Source organism: Entelurus aequoreus, linkage group LG03 (assembly GCF_033978785.1).
Source record: "Entelurus aequoreus isolate RoL-2023_Sb linkage group LG03, RoL_Eaeq_v1.1, whole genome shotgun sequence".
NCBI lineage: Eukaryota > Metazoa > Chordata > Actinopteri > Syngnathiformes > Syngnathidae > Entelurus > Entelurus aequoreus.
Genome location: NC_084733.1, coordinates 89,128,773 through 89,152,770, shown reverse-complemented (window position 1 = coordinate 89,152,770; position 23,998 = coordinate 89,128,773). Strand labels below are relative to the sequence as shown.

General features: G+C 35.0%; 1 protein-coding gene across 1 annotated transcript in view; it reads left to right on the top strand.

Moving 5' to 3' along the window:
* Positions 1 to 23,998, top strand: part of LOC133647063 (SIN3-HDAC complex-associated factor-like) — a 39,614-nt gene that overhangs the window by 5,719 nt on the left and 9,897 nt on the right. Inside the window, 5 exon segments of the mRNA XM_062043120.1 lie at positions 11,241 to 11,368; positions 11,431 to 11,530; positions 13,934 to 14,057; positions 20,781 to 20,931; positions 23,901 to 23,997. Coding sequence (XP_061899104.1) covers positions 11,241 to 11,368; positions 11,431 to 11,530; positions 13,934 to 14,057; positions 20,781 to 20,931; positions 23,901 to 23,997 — 600 coding nt within the window.

Sequence of the window (23,998 nt, the reverse complement as noted above, 5' to 3'; positions counted from 1 at the left end):
CCCTCCAATGGAGTAGTGGATGACAAAAGGTTGACATTGATAATACATGCTTAATGTACAGTACAGTAAACCCTCATTTGTTGCAGTTAATTGGTTCCAGCCATGAATGTGGTGAATACATGTCAGAGAAATAGGAATTATGAATGGAATCGCAGGCTTTCCCTTGACAAATTCCCAGATTTCCTAGAATTCCAGGTTTTTGCGGGACATTTTTCCCATTCAAAATGAATTAGACATTTTTCAAACTTTCACCTTTTTCACATTTTCAACCAATTTCTACCATTCCACCTTCTTGGAAATACAAACCACTTTTTAACATTTCCCCCAAAAATTCCAGCTTTTCCCAAAATTCCCAAATTTCAATTAAATTCCCATTGAAATGAATGGGATATTTTTCAAAGTTCCACAATTTTTTCCACCAAAATTCATTTATGTATTCAACTTCTTCTACAGATTTTGGCGCGCTCTACCTTCCACTTTTTTTCACCCAATTCAAACTGTTCTAACTTCAAACTGTTCAGCCAATTTGGGAATCGCAGGCTTTCCCTTGACAAATTCCCAGAATTCCAGGTTTTCCGGGACATTTTTCCCATTCAAAATGAATTGACCACTTTTCAAACTTTCACCATTTCCACATTTTTCAACCAATTCATACCATTCCACCTTATTGGAAATTCAAACCACCTTTTAACATTTTCCCAAAAAATTCCCGCTTTTCCCAAAATTCCCAAATTTCAATTAAATTCCTATTGAAATGAATAGGATATTTTTCATAGTTTCACAATTTTTTCCACCAAAATTAATCTATTTATTCAACTTCTTCTTCTACAGATTTTGGTGCGCTCTCCCTTCCACATTTTTCACCCAATTCAAACTGTTCTAACTTCAAACCGTTCAGCCAATTTGGGAATCGCAGGCTTTCCCTTGACAAATTCCCAGATTTCCCAGAATTCCAGGTTTTCCGGGACATTTTTCCCATTCAAAATGAATTGCCCATTTTTCAAACTTTCACCATTCCCACATTTTTCAACCAATTCATACCATTCCACCTTCTTGGAAATTCAAACCACTTTTTTTCCGAGTTGAAAACAATTCCAGGATTTTCCAGAATTCCTGGTTTTCCAGAGCTCTATTTCCACCCTTTTTTCTGGCGACTGCCCTTCTCACATTTTTCAACCCACTTCAACCGTCAAAACATTCCTCTCAATTAGGGCAAAAAAACATAGTTGTTTTTTTTTTACTGGAACTTTTCCCGAAATTCCAGGAATTCCGTAATACCATTTCTCAATTCGACATGTTACTACTTCAACATTTCTCCACCTATTTGAAAAATTCCAACACCAATCATTTCAACTCATTCAGAACATTCAAGTCTTTTAACATTTTCCCCAAAAATTCCCGCTTTTCCTCAAATTTCAATGAAATCCCCATTGAAATGAATGGGACATTTTTCAAAGCTCCAAAATTTTTTCCACCAAAATTATTCTATTTATTCAACTTCTTCTCCAGATTTTGGCGCGCTCTAAATTCCACATTATACACCCGATTCAAACTGTTCAGCCTATTCGGGAATCGCGGGCTTTCCCTTGACAAATTCCAAAAATTCCCAGATCATTTCCCAGAATATTTTTGTAAATATAGCATAAAACCTTCTAAATATTTTTTTTAATCATTATGAGAGCCAATCAGTGGGCACGATACTGATCAGCGCTCTGAAATTGGTTTGGGTTTTCTTTAGCGGAGCGTTGTGTGTGTGAATGTTGTCTATCTGTGTTGGCCCTGCCATGGGGTGGTCACTTACGCCCAAATGCAGCTGGGATAGGCTCCAGCACCGCCGCGACACCGGGAGGGATAAGCGGTAGAAAATGTATGGATAGATGGCCAATATTACTCTGGTACTGATGTTTTCAGCTTGCTTGAAAATGCTTAATTTAGGCATTAAACACATAAAATATGCTTATTTTTTAACAAAAATCCACCGTTTGAAGCGACTGTATATACATTTTTCAGTGCACGTGCATAAAACGGAATGTTTTATGACTCAACGTGTCCTATTTGTATATTTTCGTCATTCAGCCATGTATTGTCACTCTCCTCGACAGTACAATGAGTAGCAAAGGTCACAGACGAGTGTTTTACTGCCTTTTTATACCCGACCTTTACTTTATTGCAGCGTTATTTACAAACTTTCTGTAGCGTTGACATACTTTAAAGACCCCATCTCACGGTTTACAGATAAAAATGAGCGTTTACGCTTGTGTAATATTACAGACTTGACTACTCCCGCACTAAAAATGGACTAACCGTGGGTACGGAAAGTGTTTAGACAGCCTTTTAAACGTTTCACTCTTTGTCTCATTGCGGCTATTTGCTAAAATCAAAAAAGTTCATTTTATTTCTCATTAATGTACACTTGGCACCCCATCTTGACAGAAAAAAAACAGAAATTTAGAAATTTTTGCCAATTTATTAAAAATAAAAAACTGTAAAATGAGTATTCAGAGCCTTTGCTCAATACTTGATGCACTTTTAACAGCATTTACGAAGCCATAAGCTGGGCACTTTCAACCATTCCTCTTTGCAACACCTCTCAAGCTCCACCAGGTTGCATAGGAAGCATCGGTTTCCAACCAGGATGTCTCTGTACGTCGCTGCATTCATCTTTCCCTCTATCCTGACTAGTCTCTTAGTTCCTACTGCTGAAAAGCACCCCCACAGCACCACCATGCTTCACTGTAGGGATGGTTTTGGCCCGGTGATGAGCGGCATGCAAGGCATACTTGGTCAACAGCCATACAGGTCACACTGAGGGTGGCCGTATAAACAACTTTAACACTGTTACAAATATGCGCCACACTGTGAACCCACACCAAACAAGAATGACAAACACTTTTCGGGAGAACATCCGCACCGTAACACAACATAACAAATACCCAGAACCCCTTGCAGCACTAACTCTTTCGGGACGCTACAATATACACCCCCCGCCCACCTCAACCTCCTCACGCAAGCATGTCCCAAATTCCAAGCTGCTGTTTTGAGGCATGTTATAAAAAAATAATGCACTTTGTGACTTCAATAATAAATATGGCAGTGCCATGTTGGCATATCGGTATAGGTTGATATCGGAATCGGTAATCAAGAGTTGGACAATATCGGATATCTGCAAAAAAGCCATTATCGGACATCTCTAATACTGATATATGTTTATATCATATATATACAATATATAACAATTACCATGTACAATATATCGTTATAGGTTGATATCGGAATCGGTAATCAAGAGTTGGACAATATCGGAAATCTGCAAAAAAGCCATTATCGGACATCTCTAATACTGATATATGTTTATATCATATATAGGGATGTCCGATAATGGCTTTTTGCCGATATCCGATGTTCCGATATTGTCCAACTCTTTAATTACCGATACCGATATCAACCGATACCGATATCAACCGATATATGCAGTCGTGGAATTAACACATTATTATGCCTACTTTGGACAACCAGGTATGGTGAAGATAAGGTACTTTTTAAAAATGATAATAAAATAAGATAACTAAATTAAAAACATTTTCTTGAATAAAAAAGAAAGTAAAACAATATATAAACAGTTACATAGAAACTAGTAATGAATGAAAATGAGTAAAATTAAGTGTTAAAGGTTTGTATTATTAGTGGAGCAGCAGCACGCACAATCATGTGTGCTTACGGACTGTATCCCTTGCAGACTGTATTGATATATATTGATATATAATGTAGGAAGCAGAATATTGATAACAGAAAGAAATGGGGGGAGGGAGGTTTTTTGGGTTGGTGCACTAATTGTAAGTGTATCTTGTGTTTTTTATGTTGATTTAATTAAAAAAAACAACAAACCGATACAGATAATAAAAAAAACGATACCGATAATTTCCGATATTACATTTTAACGCATTTATCGGACGATAATATCGGCAGGCCGATATTATCGGACATCCCTAATCATATATATACAATATATAACAATTACCATGTACAATATTACAGTATATGTAACAGCTGCAGCAGAAAATAGACATAAACAAAGAGAGGTAGCTAACATAGAATATATGAAAAGTATATATATATATATATTAGGGGTATAACGGTACACAAAAATTTTGGTTGGGTACGTACCTCGGTTTAGAGGTCACGGTTTGGTTAATTTTCGGTACAGTAAGAAAACAACAAAATATACAATTTTGGGTTATTTATTTACCAAATTTGCAAAAATCTTCCACCAAAAATATTTTTCTTAGTGGAATATGTGATGTGAAGTAATGGGAAGCTAGGATATGTCAATAATTCATAATAACATTGATTTGAGAAGAAGGAAGAAAAAAAACTGCTTTGTTTTATTAGTCAACTTTTTCTAAATTACATTTAACCTTTAAGCTTTTTTATTTCACTTTTGTTATGTTTTTGTTTATTTTAATAGTGTTTTTAAAATGTGCCTTTAAAACATTAGCTGTGGGCCGCAAATGGCCTCCGGGGCACACTTTTGACACCCCTGCTATAGATAATAAAACATTAAATGTGATAAATCTATGGATAAAAAGCAGAGCCTGGCGACGCATGCGCGTTTATCTTAACTCTCTCGCTCTCTCTCTGTCTCTGCCCCTCCCTCACCAATGCTGCTGCGCACACAATTTGTTTTGTTTTTAACCCCTTCCTAACCCTGAACGTACATTGAAAATACACGCAACCCTAACTCAAAATGCCGGACATTTGAGGCATTTAAGAAACTCTGCCCTAACAGCTCCGCAAAAGAGGACGTATGGTCAGTCTGTCGTAGCCCGTTAGCTGCTAGCATGCCGTGTGTTGTGCCTCGGTGTGCATTGTTTTCACAACGTGCGTAACGCTACTTAATATGTCCTTGTGGAAACTCGTTCGGTACACCTCCAAACTGAACCGAAACCCCAATACCGGAACGGTTCAATACAAATACACGTACCGTTACACTCCTAATAAATATATATAGATATATATAGGGACGATGTTCGAAACCGATTCTCCCGGTTGTTCGATAAGAAAAGAACCGATTCCATGGACTCGAATCCCTTTTTGAGAACCGGTTCCCGTTATGGAGGCCACTATAGTAAAGAAAAAGAGTTGGTTCTTTATTTGAATCCCTGGGAACGAATCCCAAATGGGCAATGTTATGCCCTTTTGATTGTAGACTCTTACTGACACCTTGTGGCGATATGAAAATACCACGCGTCAATAGTTTGGGCACTTCCGGGTTGGCGGCGAGAAGTAGACAAGTTGTGTTAGCTCTTACAAGCCTTGGAAAAGATAAGTCTGTAAGTAAACTGTTTAACTTGTTTATGTAACTCAATATTAAGGTGGAAAGTGGTTACATTTGATACTAAGATGTTTATTGAAAAACGATTTTTGTGCACTGTTTCAATGGATGTTTTGAGGACTTAAAATGGCTGCCAGTCGTGTATTTCCACCATCGAAATAGTTTCAACACTCAGAAGTATTTGTTTGATGATAGTACTGTATATTTGTGTGAAGCTAATATTTACATATTGTGCATTACATTTCAATATGTTAATTGAATCACATAGCTTATACATTTGTCATTGTGTGTATTTCAGTTAAAAAAATAAAAATAACAGTCCAGTGCAAGACAAAAGTAAAAATAGGAAAAGACAAAGCAAGATCAACAACAATAAAGAGCCTAAATGGGTTAATCTGCTTTGGAACTTTATTAGATGTCTTGGATTGTTTGTTAACTGTCTGCCTGTGTGTGTAGTTAGTATGTTCCAATAGCAGAAGAAGTGCACTTTTTGGAGAGCTGTATTATTTTCAGTTTTGTGCCCAAGGGACTGATTTTATTTAACACTATATTATTATTTATACACCTATAGTGATCACCGAGACAGGTTGTTTTTGTGTTACTGTATATATTTGTTTTTCTGAAAAATCCCACTTAATATACTTTGGGTAACAACAGTCAATATTTTTTTTTTTTTTTTTAAGGGGGGTGACAGTCAATATTTATTTATTTTATTTTATTTTTTTCTGAAAATAAAAGTGAGCTTTTGTTAAACCAAATATTGTGTTTTTTTCCATATACGACAACCTATCTGGATTCGATAAGAGGATTCGATAATGGGCTCGAACTCGATAATTTCTTATCAAACATCATCCCTACATATATATATATATATATGTATATATATATTAGGGCTGCAACTAACGATTAATTTGATCATCGATTAATCTGTCGATTATTACTTCGATTAATAATCGGATAAAAGAGACAAACTACATTTGTATCCTTTCCAGTATTTTATTGAAAAAAACCAACATAATGGCACCATACTTATTTTGATTATTGTTTCTGAGCTGTTTGTACAGGTTGCAGTTTATAAATAAAGGTTTATAAAAATAAAAAATAAATAAAATTGCCTCTGCGCATAGCATAGATCCAACGAATCGATGACTAAATTAATTGCCAACTATTTTTATAATCGATTTAATCGATTAGTTGTTGCAGCCCTAATAAATAAATATATATATATATATATATATATATATATATATATATATATATATATATATATATATATATATATATATATATATATATGTATATATATATATATATATATATGTATGTGTATATATATATATATATATATATATATATATATATATATATATATATATATATATATATATATATATATATATATATATATATATATATATATATATATATATATATATATATATATATATATATATGTGTGTGTGTATGTATGTGTGGGAAAAAAATCACAAGACTACTTCATCTCTACAGGCCTGTTTCATGAGGGGTTCCCTCAATCATCAGGAGATTTTAATAGAAGCATTCACATACCATGGTTTATATAGGACACAGAACGGGTAGGTACAGGCAAGCGTAGGGGCGTGGTGATTGGCTCATGTGTTATACCTAGGAGGTGTTTCCGTCTGTGACGGCATGCTGATACAATTTCGCTGCGCTTGTTGAGGGATGACAGGTCTGGGCGGCATATAATAAACAGTTTCTCTTTTAAGCATAGGTTGCATCTTTTATTACCACCGTTGTAAGGGTGTGCTGAATGCAAGAATTCGCCATGTTATTGAATATTCAACATTATTGTCTTTGAGGGTCCAAATGTGCTTGCTGAGTTCTGTAGTGTTCCTCAGGCTTTGGTTCCTGAAAGAAGCCTTGTGATTGTTCCATTTGGCCTTTGAACTCTCCCTCGGTTAATCCTACATACGTGTCCGAAGTGTTAATGTCCTTGCGTGTTTCCTTTGATTGGTAAACGACTGATGTTTGTAAGTATGTATGTATGTATACATACTGTAATTTCCGGACTATAAGCCGCACCTGACTATAAGCCGCACCAGCTAAATTTAGGGGAAAATACAGATTGCTCCATATATAAGCCGCACCGGACTATAAGCCGCACCTGACTATAAGCCGCACCGGCTAAATTTAGGGGAAAATACAGACTGCTCCATATATAAGCCGCACCGGACTATAAGCCGCACCTGGCTATAAGCCGCACCAGCTAAATTTAGGGGGAAATACAGATTGCTCCATGTATAAGCCGCACCTGACTATAAGCTGCAGGGTTTTGATGTGTAATTAGCGTAGTATATAGGGGTTCCTGCTACCACGGAGGGGATTGTCGGGACAGAGATGACTGTTTGGGAACGCAAAGCGTCCCATTTATTAACAATAAATCTTTCAATCATTCAATCAAACTTTCACATCTTTGACATGGCGAACAGCATTCGTGCAGACTACAAATAATACAACGGTGCAAAGTAATACAAAGTGCTCGCCTGTACGTTATCAAAATAACCAGCCTACCGGTATATGAAAAGTCAGTCTTTAATCATTGTGTCATCGTCTTCCTCCTGCGTACTAAAACCACCGAAATCCTCTTCGTCGGTGTCGGAGAAGAACAGGCCGTAAATAAGCCGCACCCTTGTATAAGCCGCAGGGACCAGAACCAGGGGAAAAAGTAGCGGCTTAGAGTCCGGAAATTACGGTGTGTATATATATATATATATATATATATGAAAAAAGATCGAAAATAGACCATTCATCGGCAGTGCGCCCTATGGTCCGTTTCATTTTAATGTAAAATGCATGTTTGCAAATCAATTCCTAATAAACGCCTGGAACTCCTGCAGTTGCGTAACCAGACACTATATCATGGGGTCAAATTAAGCATGCAACGTAGTCTAATGTGTGAATTATTAATGAGCTAAAGACGAGATCCCTTCATGTAAATTTGTTATTCATTCATGAAACTTATCATTTAAAAGGGTCACAAATCCCCTAAACCATCAAACTGTGTCCGAGTGTGCCCTCTCTCTGCGTTTTGGCATCTCTGCGCGCTCCCTGTAGCTCCACACTGTCAGAAAACCCCAAGGATTGACGGCAACAACACAAAAAAGAAAAAAACCCCTCGGTCTGGGTGGGGGGCGCGGCTTTGCAGGTTTGCCGCAGTTGGTTCAACCATGTGCTCAGGAGTTTGCCTAGCAACATAACGACATACCTCTTCGGTGCATTTAGTCGATCCTATTTTTATTTGCTGCATCCCCTCCTGCTAATCTGACTCCAAAGTCAACACGGGGTGTGCGTGCTGTTTAATATTTAGGGTTGCCAAAAGCGAGCGTGCATCCCGTGAGCTCAGCGTGGTGACATGATCTGTCTGACACGCTGTCTGACTGTTGACCTACTTCCTGTCTCCCCACCCACCCACCCCCCACCACCACAACACTGCTACCCCATGTGGGTCAGGGCGAGGGACGCTCTTAAAAACTGCGTTTAGTGCTCTTGTTTGTGACCAAGCATCTTATTCGTGAATCTGATTCAAACCGTTCCAACTTCAAACTGTTCACTTTATTCGGGAATCGCCGGCTTTCCCCTGACAAATTCCAAAAATTCCCAGAATTCCAGGTTTCCCGGGACATTTTCCCCCATTCAAAATGAATTGGCCATTTTTCAAACTTCCACATTTTCCAACCGATTCAAACCATTCCACCTTCAACACATTCCACCATCCTGGAAATTTGAACTACCTTTTTTCCCCCTAAAAATCCCAAAGGCTGCACTCCAGGGAGGGGGTCCAGACAGGCCATGAAAAAAACAACTCATAGCTAGAGATGTCCGATAATATCGGTCTGCCGATATTATCGGCCGATAAATGCGTTAAAATGTAATATCGGAAATTATCGGTATCGTTTTTTTTATTATCAGTATCGTTTTTTTATTTTATTTTTTTTATTTATTTTTTATTAAATCCACATAAAAAACACAAGATACACTTACAATTAGTGCACCAACCCAAAAACCCTCCCTCCCCCATTTACACTCTTTCACACAAAAGGGTTGTTTCTTTCTGTTATTAATATTCTGCTTCCTACATATCAATACAGTCTGCAAGGGATACAGTCCGTAAGCACACATGATTGTGCGTGCTGCTGGTCCACTAATAATACTAACCTTTAACAGTTAATTTTACAAATTTTCATTAATTACTAGTTTCTATGTAACTGTTTTTATATTGTTTTACTTTCTTTTTTATTCAAGAAAATGTTTTTAATTTATTTATCTTATTTTATTTGATTCATTTTTTAAAAAAAGTACCTTATCTTCACCATACCTGGTTGTCCAAATTAGGCATAATAATGTGTTAATTCCACGACTGTATATATCGGTTGATATCGGTATCGGTTGATATCGGTATCGGTAATTAAAGAGTTGGACAATATCGGCATATCAGCAAAAAGTCATTATCGGACATCTCTACTCATAGCCATTGCACACATAAACACGTTACATAGAATCAACAAAACTTGCAACATTTCAACCGTTCCACCGTCAAAACATTCTTCTCAATTAGGACAAAAAATTCCCGGTTTTCCCGAAATTTCAGGAATTTCGTAATGGCATTTCTCAATTCAACATGTTACTACTTCAACATTTCTCCACCGATTTGAAAAATTCCAACACCAACCATTTCAACTCCTTCAGACCATTCAAGTTTTTTTTACCATCTTTAAAAAAATACCCGCTTTTCCCGAAATTCCCACATTTTTGGAAATCCCCATTGAAATCAATGGGACATTCTTCAAAGTTCCACAACTCCCAAATTTTTCATCTGATTCAAACTGTTCCAACTTCAAACTGTTCACTTTATTCAGGAATCGCGGGCTTTCCCTTGACAAATTCCAAAAATTCCCAGATTTCCCAGAATTCCAGGTTTCCCGGGACATTTTTCCCCATTCAAAATGAATTGGCCATTTTTCAATCTTCCACATTTTTCAACCGATTCAAACCATTCCACCTTCAACACATTCCACCATCCTAGAAATTCAAACTACCCTTTTTTCCAAGTTCAAAAAAATTCCAGGATTTTCCAGAATTCCTGGTTTTCCAAAGCCCTATTTCCACCCTTTTTTCTGGCGACGACTCCTTCCGCGTTTTTCAACGCATTTCAACCGTTCCACCATCAAAACATTCCTCTTAATCAGGACAAAAAACAGCGTTGTTTTTTGAACTGAAAAAATTCCCGGTTTTCCCGAAATTTCAGGAATTTCGTAATACTATTTCTCAATTCAACATGTTACTACTTCAACATTTCTCCACCGATTTTTTAAAATTCCAACACCAACCATTTCAACTCATTCAGACCATTCAAGTTTGTTTTTTTACCATTTTCAAAAAAATTCCCGCTTTTTCCGAAATTCCCAAAGTTTTTGGAAATTCCCATTGAAATCAATAGGACATTCTTCAAAGTTCCACAACTCCCAAATTTTTCATCTGATTCAAACTGTTCCAACTTCAAAATATTCAGCCTGTTTGGGAATTGTGTGCTCTACTTCAACAATTAAAAAAAAAAAAAATCCAGGATTTCAGTTCAACTTCAGCATTGGAGCATTCACACGCAATATCTTCAGGAATAGCCTCATCTAGTTTTTAAACTAGGCTGGACTCCAGGGAGGGGGTCCAGACTAGCCAAGAAAAAAAAACCTCATGGCCATTGCACACATAAACACGTTACATAGAATCAACAAAACTTGCAACAGAGGGGAGGGAGTGGGAGCTATGGAGGCCGGCTGCTGCTGTATAAGTGCTAGTCAGCCATCCTAAAGGGAATGAAGCTGTGGTGAAGGCGAAATGATTAAGTCTTTCATTCTTTGTGGCCCTACAGATGTTTGGCTTTCACAAGCCCAAAATGTACCGGAGTCTGGACGGCTGCTGCATCTGCCGAGCAAAGTCCTCCAGCTCTCGCTTCACCGACAGCAAGCGCTACGAGAAAGACTTCAGGAGCTGCTTTGGGTAAGTGTGGACGGACGGAGCGTCGAGTGGTTTGGAACTTTCCTAATGGCATTTCTCTGCAGACTGAGTGAAACACGATCCGGGGAAATCTGCAACGCTTGCGTGCTCCTGGTGAAGAGATGGAAGAAGCTACCTGTGGGAACCAAAAAGAACTGGAACCACGTACGTCCGTAATGGTGGTCTCCCGCCAATGCTCCTGAAGAACTAATAATTATGAGATGAAACAATCAAAATGATGGCATAAAAAGTTGTAATTATGAGATAAAGACTCAGTATGAGGTTAGGAAGTCAAAATGATGAGATAAAAAGTCATAATTATAAGATAAAGAATCTAAATTGTGAGATAAGAAGTCATGAATATCTGGTAAAACATAATTATGACAAACAAAATTGAAATTATGAGATGAAAAGTCATAATTATAAGATACAAAAAATTGAAATTATGAGATAAAAAAAATTGAAATTATGAGATAAAAAGTCGTGATTATAAGATACAAAAAAATGAAATTATAAGATACAAAAATTGAAATTATGAGATAAAAAAAATTGAAATTATGAGATAAAAAGTCATAATTATAAGATATAAAATTGAAATTATGAGACACGAAAACTGGAATTATAAGATTAAATGTCATAATTATGAGATAAAACAATCATGGCATAAAAAGTAATTATGAGATAAAGACTCATACTTATGAGGTTAGGAGGTCAACATTATGAGGTAAGAAAGTCAAAGCTATGAGATAAAAAGTCATAAAATAATCAAAATTATGAGATAAGTCATGAATATCTGATAAAACATAATTATGACAAACAAAATTAAAATTATGAGATGAAAATTCATAATTATAAGATGAAAAAAATTTAAATTGTGAGATAAAAAGTCATGAGTATCACATAAAACATAATTGAGATACAAAGTTGAAATCATGAGACACGAAAGTTGGAATTATGAGATAAAAAGTCATAATTATAAAATACGAAATTGAAATTATGAGACACGAAAATTGGAATTATGAGATTAAATGTCATAATTATGAGATAAAACAATCAAAATTATGGCATAAAAAGTTGTAATTATGAGATAAACACTCATACTTATGAGGTTAGGAAGTCAAAATTACTAGATAAGTCATAATTATAAGATAAAGAATCGAAATTATGAGATAAGAAGTCATGAATATCTGGTAAAACATAATTATGACAAACAAAATTGAGATTATGAGATAAAAAGTCATGAGTATCTGATAAAACATAATTGAGATACAAAATTGAAATTATGACACACGAAAATTGGAATTAGGAGATTAAATGTCATAATTATTAGATAAAACAATCACAATTATGGCGTTAAAAGTTGTAATAATGAGATAAAGACTCATACTTATGAGGTTAGGAAGTCAAAATTATGAAGTAAGAAAGTCAAAACTATGAGATAAAAAGTCATAAAATAAAGAATGAAAATTATGAGATAAGAAGTCATGAATATCTGGTAAAACATAATTATGGCAAACAAAATTGAGATTATGAGATTAAAAGTCATAATTATAAGATTAAAAAAATCGAAATTGTGAGATAAAAAGTCATAAGTATCAGATAAAACATAATTGAGATACTAAGTTGAAATCATGAGACACGAAAATTGGAATTATGAGATAAAAAGTCATAATTATAAAATACGAAATTGAAATCATGAGACACGAAAATTGGAATTATGAGATTAAATGTCATAATTATGAGATAAAACAATCAAAATTATGGCATAAAAAGTTGTAATTATGAGATAAAGACTCATACTTATGAGGTTAGGAAGTCAAAATTATTAGATAAGTCATAATTATAAGATAAAGAATCGAAATTATGAGATAAGAAGTCATGAATATCTGGTAAAACATAAATATAACAAACAAAATTGAGATTATGAGATAAAGTCATGAGTATCAGATAAAACATAATTGATATACAAAGTTGAAATCATGAGACACGGAAATTGGAATTATGAGATTAAATGTCATAATTATTAGATAAAACAATCACAATTATGGCGTTAAAAGTTGTAATAATGAGATAAAGACTCATACTTATGAGTTTAGGAAGTCAAAATGATGAGATAAAAAGTCATAATTATAAGATAAAGAATTGAAATGATGAGATAAGAAGTCATGAATATCTGGTAAAACATAATTATGACAAACAGAATTGAAATTATGAGATGAAAGTCATAATTATAAAATACAAAATTTAAATTATGAGACACGAAAATTGGAACTATGAGATGAAATGTCATAATTATGAGATAAAACAATCAAAATGATGGCATAACATTTTGTAATTATGAGATAAAGACTCATACTTATGAGGTTAGGAAGTCAAAATTTTGAGATAAAAAGTCATAATTATAAGATAAAGAATCAAAATTATGAGATAAGAAGTCATGAATATCTGGTAAAACATAATTATGACAAACAGAATTGAGATTATGAGATGAAAAGTCATGATTATAAACTACAAAATTGAAATGATGAGACAGGAAAGTTGTAATTATATCACGTGTCTTCTACGCAGGTGGTGGATGCTCGAGGAGGTCCGAGTCTGAAGTTGACCTCCAGGCCCAAGAAGATGAAGTCCATGGCCAAGAAAGCACGCCCGAGTCAGATCAGCAGGCTGCAGAAAGAACTCAAAAGAAACAGTTAGTTCTGCATTTTGATATTTTTGTCTAAAAATCTCTTTTTAGCTTCTTTTAGTGTCATGAGCTCACATTGAGTTCCAACCATCAAAGCGAGCGTGTTTCTCTCTCAAAAAACAGTCTATTGCACTTACAGTCGTGGTTAAAAGTGTACATACACTTGTAAAGAACATCATGTCATGGCTGTCTGGACTCTCCAATCTTTTCTACAACTCTTAGTTTTTTGTGATTGGAGCACATACTTGTTGCTCACAAAAAAGTTTGCTTCTTTTATGACTTTATTATGGGTCTACTGAAAATGTGCTGGGTCAAAAGTATACATACAGCAATGTTAATATTTGCTTACATGTCCCTTGGCAAGTTTACCTGCAATAAGGCACTTTTGGTAGCCATCCACAAGCTTCTGATTGAATTTTTGACCACAAAATTGCTGCAGCTCAGCTAAATGTGTTGCTTTTCTGACATGGACTTGTTTCTTCAGCATTGTCCACACGTTTAAGTCAGGGGCCGTACTTATCAAGCTTCTTAGAATTACTCCTAAGAAGTCTGCTAAGAGTTGACTTAAGAGTAAATAAATTCTTCGCTGAAAGCTGCACTTAAAAGTTAGTTATCAAGCGTCTTACTCACACTTTCAGCGAAGTGTAGGACACTCACGCTACCGCTCCCTCTCTTCTCTCGCTCACACACTCACTGACGTCACTCACCTCACGGCCACACACATACGCTACTGTCATAACATTTTCTTTCCAATTCATTAATTAGGCAACTAATTTGAAACTGGTGTGCACATGCAGAAATCAACAAGGAATCGAAAAGTATTAAATCTGTGACAAAAATAATATCCGCTCTGTCTAAACGATACCGTTTGATCAGCTGCTCGTCATCAAAAAAAACAAAACATTGTTCCGTTCCCTGAACGTTCGCGCACGTCTCTCTCGCCTCAGTGCCATCCCCTGCTGGCAACTCCTAACCACTTAAGACACCTCTGAAGGTCTCTTAAATATCGTGGAGAGTAGGAGTGATTCTTAGACTTAAGAACATTGATAAAAAGCTTTTATTCTTAAGTTTGAGAGTAGGACTAAATTTCGCAAATTCTCAGGACTTAAGTGTAAGAAGCTTGATAAGTACGGCCCCAGGACTTTGGGAAGGCCATTCTAAAACCTTCATTCTAGCCTGATTTAGCCATTCCTTTACCACTTTTGAGGTGTGTTTGGGGGTCATTGTCCTGTTGGAACACCCAACTGCGCCCAAGACCCAACCTCCGAGCTGATGATTTTAGCTTGTCCTGAAGAATTTGGAGGTAATCCTCCTTTTTCCATTGTCCCATTTACTCTCTGTAAAGCACCAGTTCCACTGGCAGCAAAACAGGCCCAGAGCATAATACTACCACCACCATGCTTGGCGGTAGGAATGGTGTTCCTGGGATTAAAGGCCTCACCTTTTCTCCTCCAAACGTATTGTGGCCAAACAGCTCCATTTTTTGTTTCATCCGACCGCAGAACTTTCCTCCAGGTCGTCTCATCTTTGTCCGTGTGGTGTCAGATGACATTACCGTATTTCCTTGAATAGCCGCAGGGGCGCTAATTAATTTAAAACCTCCTGTCACTCCGGCGTTTACCGGAAACCGGCTAATTATTTTAAAACCTCTTCTCACTCCGGTGTTTACCAAAAGGAATGCGGTAAATTTAGGCGCGCGCTTTGAGTGTGATGTAAGCATACCATCATGAAAAGCACATTTAATAAAAAAAAAACGTTATTATGGTCTTACCTGTACTTATAAATGGAGTCCATTTGCAGCTCCTTCTGACCAAAAGCATCGATAACTTGTTTATAGAAGTCTTCCTTATTTTCTTTCTTCCGTTTTAAAAGTCTCTCTGTCTCGATGGAGATATTCCTTTAATTATTACCTCCTGCTTCCATTGAAAGTCCAGTTTAGAAAACTGTTTTATTTTAGTATGTAGTCCTCCTTGTTAAAAGTTCAGGCAGATGCTGCGTGTGTTCACTTCTTCTGCAGTACCGGAAGTCGCAAGAAGGATCACTAGCGCCCTCTACCACCAGGAGGTTTAATGACTCATACAGTATTCGACACGCAGCTACGGTATATTAATACAACATAGCTGCTTACTGTTCTTCTTAGCATACTGGACCGGTATTCAATAGCTTGGACCTTAAATCCTACTGAATAGCTCTTTATCTTTTTTCCTTTGTGCGATTGCAAACTACTGAAAGCAGCTTCCTCCATTTTGAAAATGAGGACAGGTAAAGCGTCATTCGTGACGTAACGAATTTGACCCCGGTGGAAGTTCTAGCCATATGCTAAATATTTAGCGAAACGAGTTCGACCCGGCGAAAATGATAGACATGCGATAATAAAATTAATATTTTGCGAAACGCCGTCAATAATGAACCGGCGATAAGGCCAAGCATGCGTTAATTATTTTGAGGAACGAGTTTGACCCGGCAGTAATTCTCGACGTGCGAATACTATATTCCCTGCGCCAATTCAAGGAAATACGGTATGTTCTTTACAAGTGTATGTAAACTTTCCACCACGACTGTATTTGGCACTACGATTTCCAAAGGGCTGCAAAAACAGTCAAAAGTAGAGGTATCCGATAATGGCTTTTTTGCCGATATTCCGATGTTGTCCAACTCTTAATTACATTATTATACCTCATTTTGTTGTGATGCCCCGCTGGATGCATTAAACAATGTAACAAGGTTTTCCAAAATAAATCAACTCAAGTAATGGAAAAAACTGCCAACATGGCACTGCCATATTTATTATTGAAGTCACAAAGTGCATTCTTTTTTTTTAACATGCCTCAAAACAGCAGCTTGGAATTTGGGACATGCTCTCCCTGAGAGAGCATGAGGAGGTTGAGGTGGGGGGGGGGGGGGGTGTATATTGTAGCGTTCCGGAAGACTTAATGCTGCAAGGGGTTCTGGGTATTTGTTCTGTTGTGTTACGGTGCGGATGTTCTCCCGAAATGTGTTTGTCATTCTTGTTTGGTGTGGGTTCACAGCGTGGCGCATATTTGTAACAGTGTTAAAGTTGTTTATACGGCTACCCTCAGTGTGACCTGTATGGCTGTTGACCAAGTATGATTTGCATTCACTTGTGTGTGTGAAAAGCCGTAAGGTTTATTGGTGCTCTGTACTTCTCCCTACGTCCGTGTACACAGCGGCCTTTTAAAAACTTTTTGAAACCGATACCGATCATTTTGAAACCGATACCGATCATTTCCGATATTACATTTTAAAGCATTTATCGGCCGATGATATCGGCAGTCCGATTTTATCGGACATCTCTAGTAAAAAGTAAATGAATTGAAAGCGTTGAAAATAACAGCATAAAGACGGGTAAATAAAAACTCTAAACTAGGTAAAAGCTTAATCGATAAAAAGTTTATAAATGTGTTTCCTTGCAGAAGAAATTCTTAAGCTCAATGGGACATTTCCGGGTAAATAAAGGTTAACAAAATGAAATAAAACACATAAAAGGAGTTAAAAAGCCAGAAAATAAAAGCGGGTTTTAACACAAGACATAAAACATTCAATTAAAATAAAAATGTTGTACTTTTTTCCACAAAAAAATCTGATTTACCATTTTTTTTCTCTCTTTTATAAAGAAACCAATGAATACAAATGGCAAGTTTTTTAGAATTTGTTAAAAAAGTAGTTTGAAATGACACCGAATCTTACTCTTAGCAAAATTCTCATTTGTACAAAGGCGGACTGGCGCAATTTTTAAGATTTATGCAGATCCCAAATACAGATCAGCAGGTACCAGAAGGTAGGAAAAGTTGCTTTTGCATAATATTGCGAAACAAAACGCCAGATAATATGTCTTACCTTATACACACACCATAATAATACTCCTATGTTTAATGCGCCGACAATCCACCAAGTGGTGTGGCTTCATAGCTTACCAAAGTCCTACTAAAACATTTTGAAGGATTTTTGAGCGCCGTGTGTAATGTTCTATATTTTCAATGGAACGTATAAAATGGCCTAGTGGTTAGAGTGTCCGCCCTGAGATGGGTAGGTTGTGAGTTCAAACCCCGGCCGAGTCATACTAAAGACTATAAAAATGGGACCCATTACCTCCCTGCTTGGCACTCAGCATCAAGGGTTGGAATTGGGGAGTTAAATCACCAAAAAATGATTCCCGGGCGCGGCCACCGCTGCTGCTCACTGCTCCCCTCACCTCCCAGGGGGTGAATGCAGAGAATAATTCCGCCACACCTAGTGTGAGTGACAATCATTGGTACTTTCACTTAAATGTTGGTGTTGTTTACTTGAATCAGGTTGCAGTCTACACATATCTCTTATGTGTGACTGCCATCTACCGGTCACACGTATCGTTACACCATGTACCAAATAAAATAGCTTCGAGGTGGGTAAGCAAAACCAGAATGAATCTGTTATAAGGCGCACTGTCGAGTTTTGAGGGGGGAAAAAATGATTTTAAGTGCGCCTTATAGTCCGGAAAATAGGGTACATATTAGAGATGTCCGATAATATCGGGCGGCCGATAAATGCTTTCAAATGTAATATCGGAAACACAACGGAACAAATACCCAGAATCCCTTGCAGCACTAACTCTAACGGGACGCTACAATATGCAATTGGAATTATGAGATTAAATGTCATAATTATGAGATAAAACAATCAAAATGATGGCATAAAAAGTTGTAATTATGAGATAAAGACTCATACTTATGAGGTTAGGAAGTCAAAATGATGAGATAAAAAGTCATAATTATAAGATAAAGAATCGAAATGATGAGATAAGAAGTCATGAATATCTGGTAAAACATAATTATGACAAACAGAATTGAAATTATGAGATGAAAAGTCATAATTATAAGATAACATTTTTTAGAAATTATGAGATAAAAAGTCATAATTATAAGATACGAAATTGAAATTATGAGACACGAAAATTGGAAATATGAGATAAAAAGTCATTATAAAATGCAAAATTGAAATTATGACACGCAAATTGTAATTATGAGATTAAATGTCATAATTACGAGATAAAACAATCAAAATGATGGCATAAAAAATTGTAATTATGAGATAAAAACTCATACTTATGAGGTTAGGAAGTCAAAATGATGAGATAAAAAGTCATAATTATAAAATAAAGAATCGAAATTATGAGATAAGAAGTCATGAATATCTGGTAAAACATAATTATGACAAACAGAATTGAGATTATGAGATTAAAAGTCATAATTACTGTATAAGATTAAAAAAAATTGAAATTATGAGATAAAAAGTCATAATTATAAGATACGAAATTGAAATTATGAGACACGAAAATTGGAAATATGATATTAAAAAGTCATTATAAAATGCAAAATTGAAATTATGAGACACGCAAATTGGAATTATGAGATTAAATGTCATAATTATGAGATAAAACAATCAAAATGATGGCATAAAAAATTGTAATTATGAGATAAACACTCATACTTATGAGGTTAGGAAGTCAAAATGATGAGATAAAAAGTCATAATTATAAAATAAAGAATCGAAATTATGAGATAAGAAGTCATGAATATCTGGTAAAACATAATTATGACAAACAAAATTGAAATTATGAGATGAAAAGTCATAATTATAAGATACAAAATTGAAATTATGAGACACGCAAATTGGAATTATGAGATTAAATGTCATAATTATGAGATAAAACAATCAAAATTATGGCATACAATTTTTTAAATGATGAGATAAAGACTCATACTTATGAGAAAATAGGGTACATATTAGAGATGTCCGATAATATCAGGCTGCCGATATTATCGGCCGATAAATGCTTTCAAATGTAATATCGGAAATTATCGGTATCGGTTTCAATTGGTTTTTAAAAGGCCGCTGTGTACACGGACGTAGGGAGAAGTACAGAGCGCCAATAAACCTCAAAGGCACTGCCTTATATCTACGGCTTTCCACACACACACAAGTGAATGCAAGGCATACTTGGTCAACAGCCATACAGGTCACACTGAGGGTGTGACCTGTATAAACAACTTTAACACTGTTACAAATACGCGCCACACTGTGAACCCACACCAAACAAGAATGACAAACACACTTCGGGAGAACATCCGCACCGTAACACAACGGAACAAATACCCAGAACCCCTTGCAGCACTAACTCTTCCGGGACGCTACAATATACACTTTGTGACTTCAATAATAATTATTGGCATTTTTTCCCATAACTTGAGTTGATTTATTGTGGAAAACCTTGTTACATTGTTTAATGCATCCAGCGGGGCATCACAACAACATTAGGCATAATAATGTGTTAATTCCACCACTGTATATATCGGTATTGGTTAATATTGGTAATTAAGAGTTGGACAATATCGGATATGGGCAAAAAAGCCATTATCTAGTACATATTGCACCACCTTGACAATGTCTTCATCCATATTTGAGTCGTGGTTGTGGTGTAAACCCGCACTGAGAGTTGTGTTGTGTTTCAGACTCCGACTCCTGGTTGTGGTGTAAACCCGCACTGAGAGTTGTGTTGTGTTTCAGACTCCGACTCCTGGTTGTGGTGTAAACCCGCACTGAGAGTTGTGTTGTGTTTCAGACTCCGACTCCTGGTTGTGGTGTAAACCCGCACTGAGAGTTGTGTTGTGTTTCAGACTCCGACTCCTGGTTGTGGTGTAAACCCGCACTGAGAGTTGTGTTGTGTTTCAGACTCCGACGCCCACAGCACCACGTCCAGCACCTCCCCCGCTCAGTCCCCCAGCTACAGCAACCTGTCTGACGACGGCTCCGACACGGAGCTCAGTCGGGGCTCCGGACGCTCGCCCGTTTTCTCCTTCCTGGACCTCACCTACTGGAGAAGGTAATATTTGAACACTGGAGTGTCGTGCAGAAGTCGATTGGTGTCAGCCATTCAACTTCAAATGTGAAACTCACAACTTTGTTTGTTACAATGTTTATGATCATGAACGTTTCATGTTAGTTTCACTTTGTCAATCTAATTGCTAGAGTACATAAACCTTTGCACCATATTCTCATTGTTGGACTTTCACCCGTGGATGTATTGACTTTTTAGCTCATAATTTCAACATTATTTTCTCAATTTTATCTCATTATTATGACTTTTTAGCTCATAATTTCAACATTATTTTCTCAATTTTATCTCATAATTATGACTTTTTAGCTCATAATTTCAACATTATTTTCTCAATTTTATCTCATAATTATGACTTTTTAGCTCATAATTTCAACATTTTCTCAATTTTATCTCATAATTATGACTTTTTAGCTCATAATTTCAACATTATTTTCTCAATTTTATCTCATAATTATGACTTTTTAGCTCATAATTTCAACATTATTTTCTCAATTTTATCTCATAATTATGACTTTTTAGCTCATAATTTCAACATTATTTTCTCAATTTTATCTCATAATTATGACTTTTTAGCTCATAATTTCAACATTATTTTCTCAATTTTATCTCATAGTTATGACTTTTTAGCTCATAATTTCAATATTATTTTCTCAATTTTATCTCATAGTTATGACTTTTTAGCTCATAATTTCAACATTATTTTCTCAATTTTATCTCATAATTATGACTTTTTAGCTCATAATTTTAACATTATTTTCTCAATTTTATCTCATAATTATGACTTTTTAGCTCATAATTTCAACATTATTTTCTCAATTTTATCTCATAATTATGACTTTTTAGCTCATAATTTCAACATTATTTTCTCAATTTTATCTCATAATTATGACTTTTTAGCTCATAATTTCAACATTATTTTCTCAATTTTATCTCATAATTATGACTTTTTAGCTCATAATTTCAATATTATTTTCTCAATTTTATCTCATAATTATGACTTTTTAGCTCATAATTTCAACATTTTCTCAATTTTATCTCATAATTATGACTTTTTAGCTCATAATTTCAACATTATTTTCTCAATTTTATCTCATAGTTATGACTTTTTAGCTCATAATTTCAACATTATTTTCTCAATTTTATCTCATAATTATGACTTTTTAGTTCATAATTTCAACATTATTTTCTCAATTTTATCTCATAATTATGACTTTTTAGCTCATAATTTCAACATTATTTTCTCAATTTTATCTCATAGTTATGACTTTTTAGCTCATAATTTCAACATTATTTTCTCAATTTTATCTCATAATTACGACTTTTTAGCTCATAATTTCAACATTATTTTTTTAATTTTATCTCATAATTATGACTTTTTAGCTCATAATTTCAACATTATTTTCTCAATTTTATCTCATAATTGTGACTTTTTAGCTCATAATTTCAACATTATTTTCTCAATTTTATCTCATAGTTATGACTTTTTAGCTCATAATTTCAAAATTATTTTCTCAATTTTATCTCATAATTATGGCTTTTTAGCTCATAATTTCAACATTATTTTCTCAATTTTATCTCATAATTATGACTTTTTAGCTCATAATTTCAACATTATTTTCTCAATTTTATCTCATAATTATGACTTTTTAGCTCATAATTTCAACATTATTTTCTCAATTTTATCTCATAATTATTACTTTTTAGCTCATAATTTCAACATTATTTTCTCAATTTTATCTCATAATTATGACTATAGCTCATAATTTCAACATTATTTTCTCAATTTTATCTCATAATTATGACTTTTTAGCTAATAATTTTGACTTTAGCTCATAATTTTGATTTATTTTATAATTTGAAAATGTTTATCTCCTGATTATGACTACGTTTTTATCTCATAATTTTGAAATGTTTATCTCCTTATTTTGACTTTTTATCTCATAATTTTGACTTATCTCATTTCAAAATGTTTATGTCATAATTTTGGCTTTCTTAGTTCTTATCTCATTATTACACATTTTTATCTCATAATTGTGACTTCTTATTTCATAATTTCACATTTATTATCTCGCATTATCTCCTAATTCTGACTTTTTAGCTCATAATTAGGACATTATTATTTCATATTTTCTCAATTTTATCTTGTAATTCTGACTTTTTAATCTCATAATTATGACTTTTTATCTCGTAATTTTGATTCCTCTCATAATTTCAAAATGTTTATCTCCTAATCTCATTATTACACATTTTTATCTCATAATTGTGACTTCTTATTTCATAATTTCACATTTATTATCTCGCATTATCTCCTAATTCTGACTTTTTAGCTCATAATTAGGACATTATTATTTCATATTTTCTCAATTTTATCTTGTAATTCTGACTTTTTAATCTCATAATTATGACTTTTTATCTCGTAATTTTGATTCCTCTCATAATTTCAAAATGTTTATCTCCTAATTATGACTTTTTAGCTCATAATTTTGACATTTTCTCAATTTTATCTTATCATTATGACTTTTTACCTCATCATTTCGACTTGTTTATCTCCTCGTTTTGACTTTTTAGCTCATAATTTGGACTTTTTATCTCACAATCTTGATTCATCTCATTATTTCAAAATGTTTATCTCATAATTATGACTTTTTTATCTCATTATTACAACTTTTCATCTCATAATTATGACTTTAAATTTGTATCTCATAATTGTGATCATTTCCACCTTATTATCTCGCACTACCTCATAATTATGACTTTTTAATCTCACAATTGACTAGGCTGCTGACTGTTAATGACGAGGGTGGCACTTGTGAGGTGGTACAAGTGTACAAATGAATTGGTGAATCGAATGAAATGTTATTTTAATCAATCGTGGGAAGCTTTCCGGTCAGGAAAAACAGGGCGACTTGACGTGTTAGTTGACATGAAGCTAACTCGTGCTTTGTGTGGTGCAGACAGCGAGTGTGTTGTGGAATCATCTACAAGGGTCGCTTCGGGGAGGTGCTCATCCACCCGCACCTCTTCAAACCCTGCAAGAAGCAGCAGCAGGACG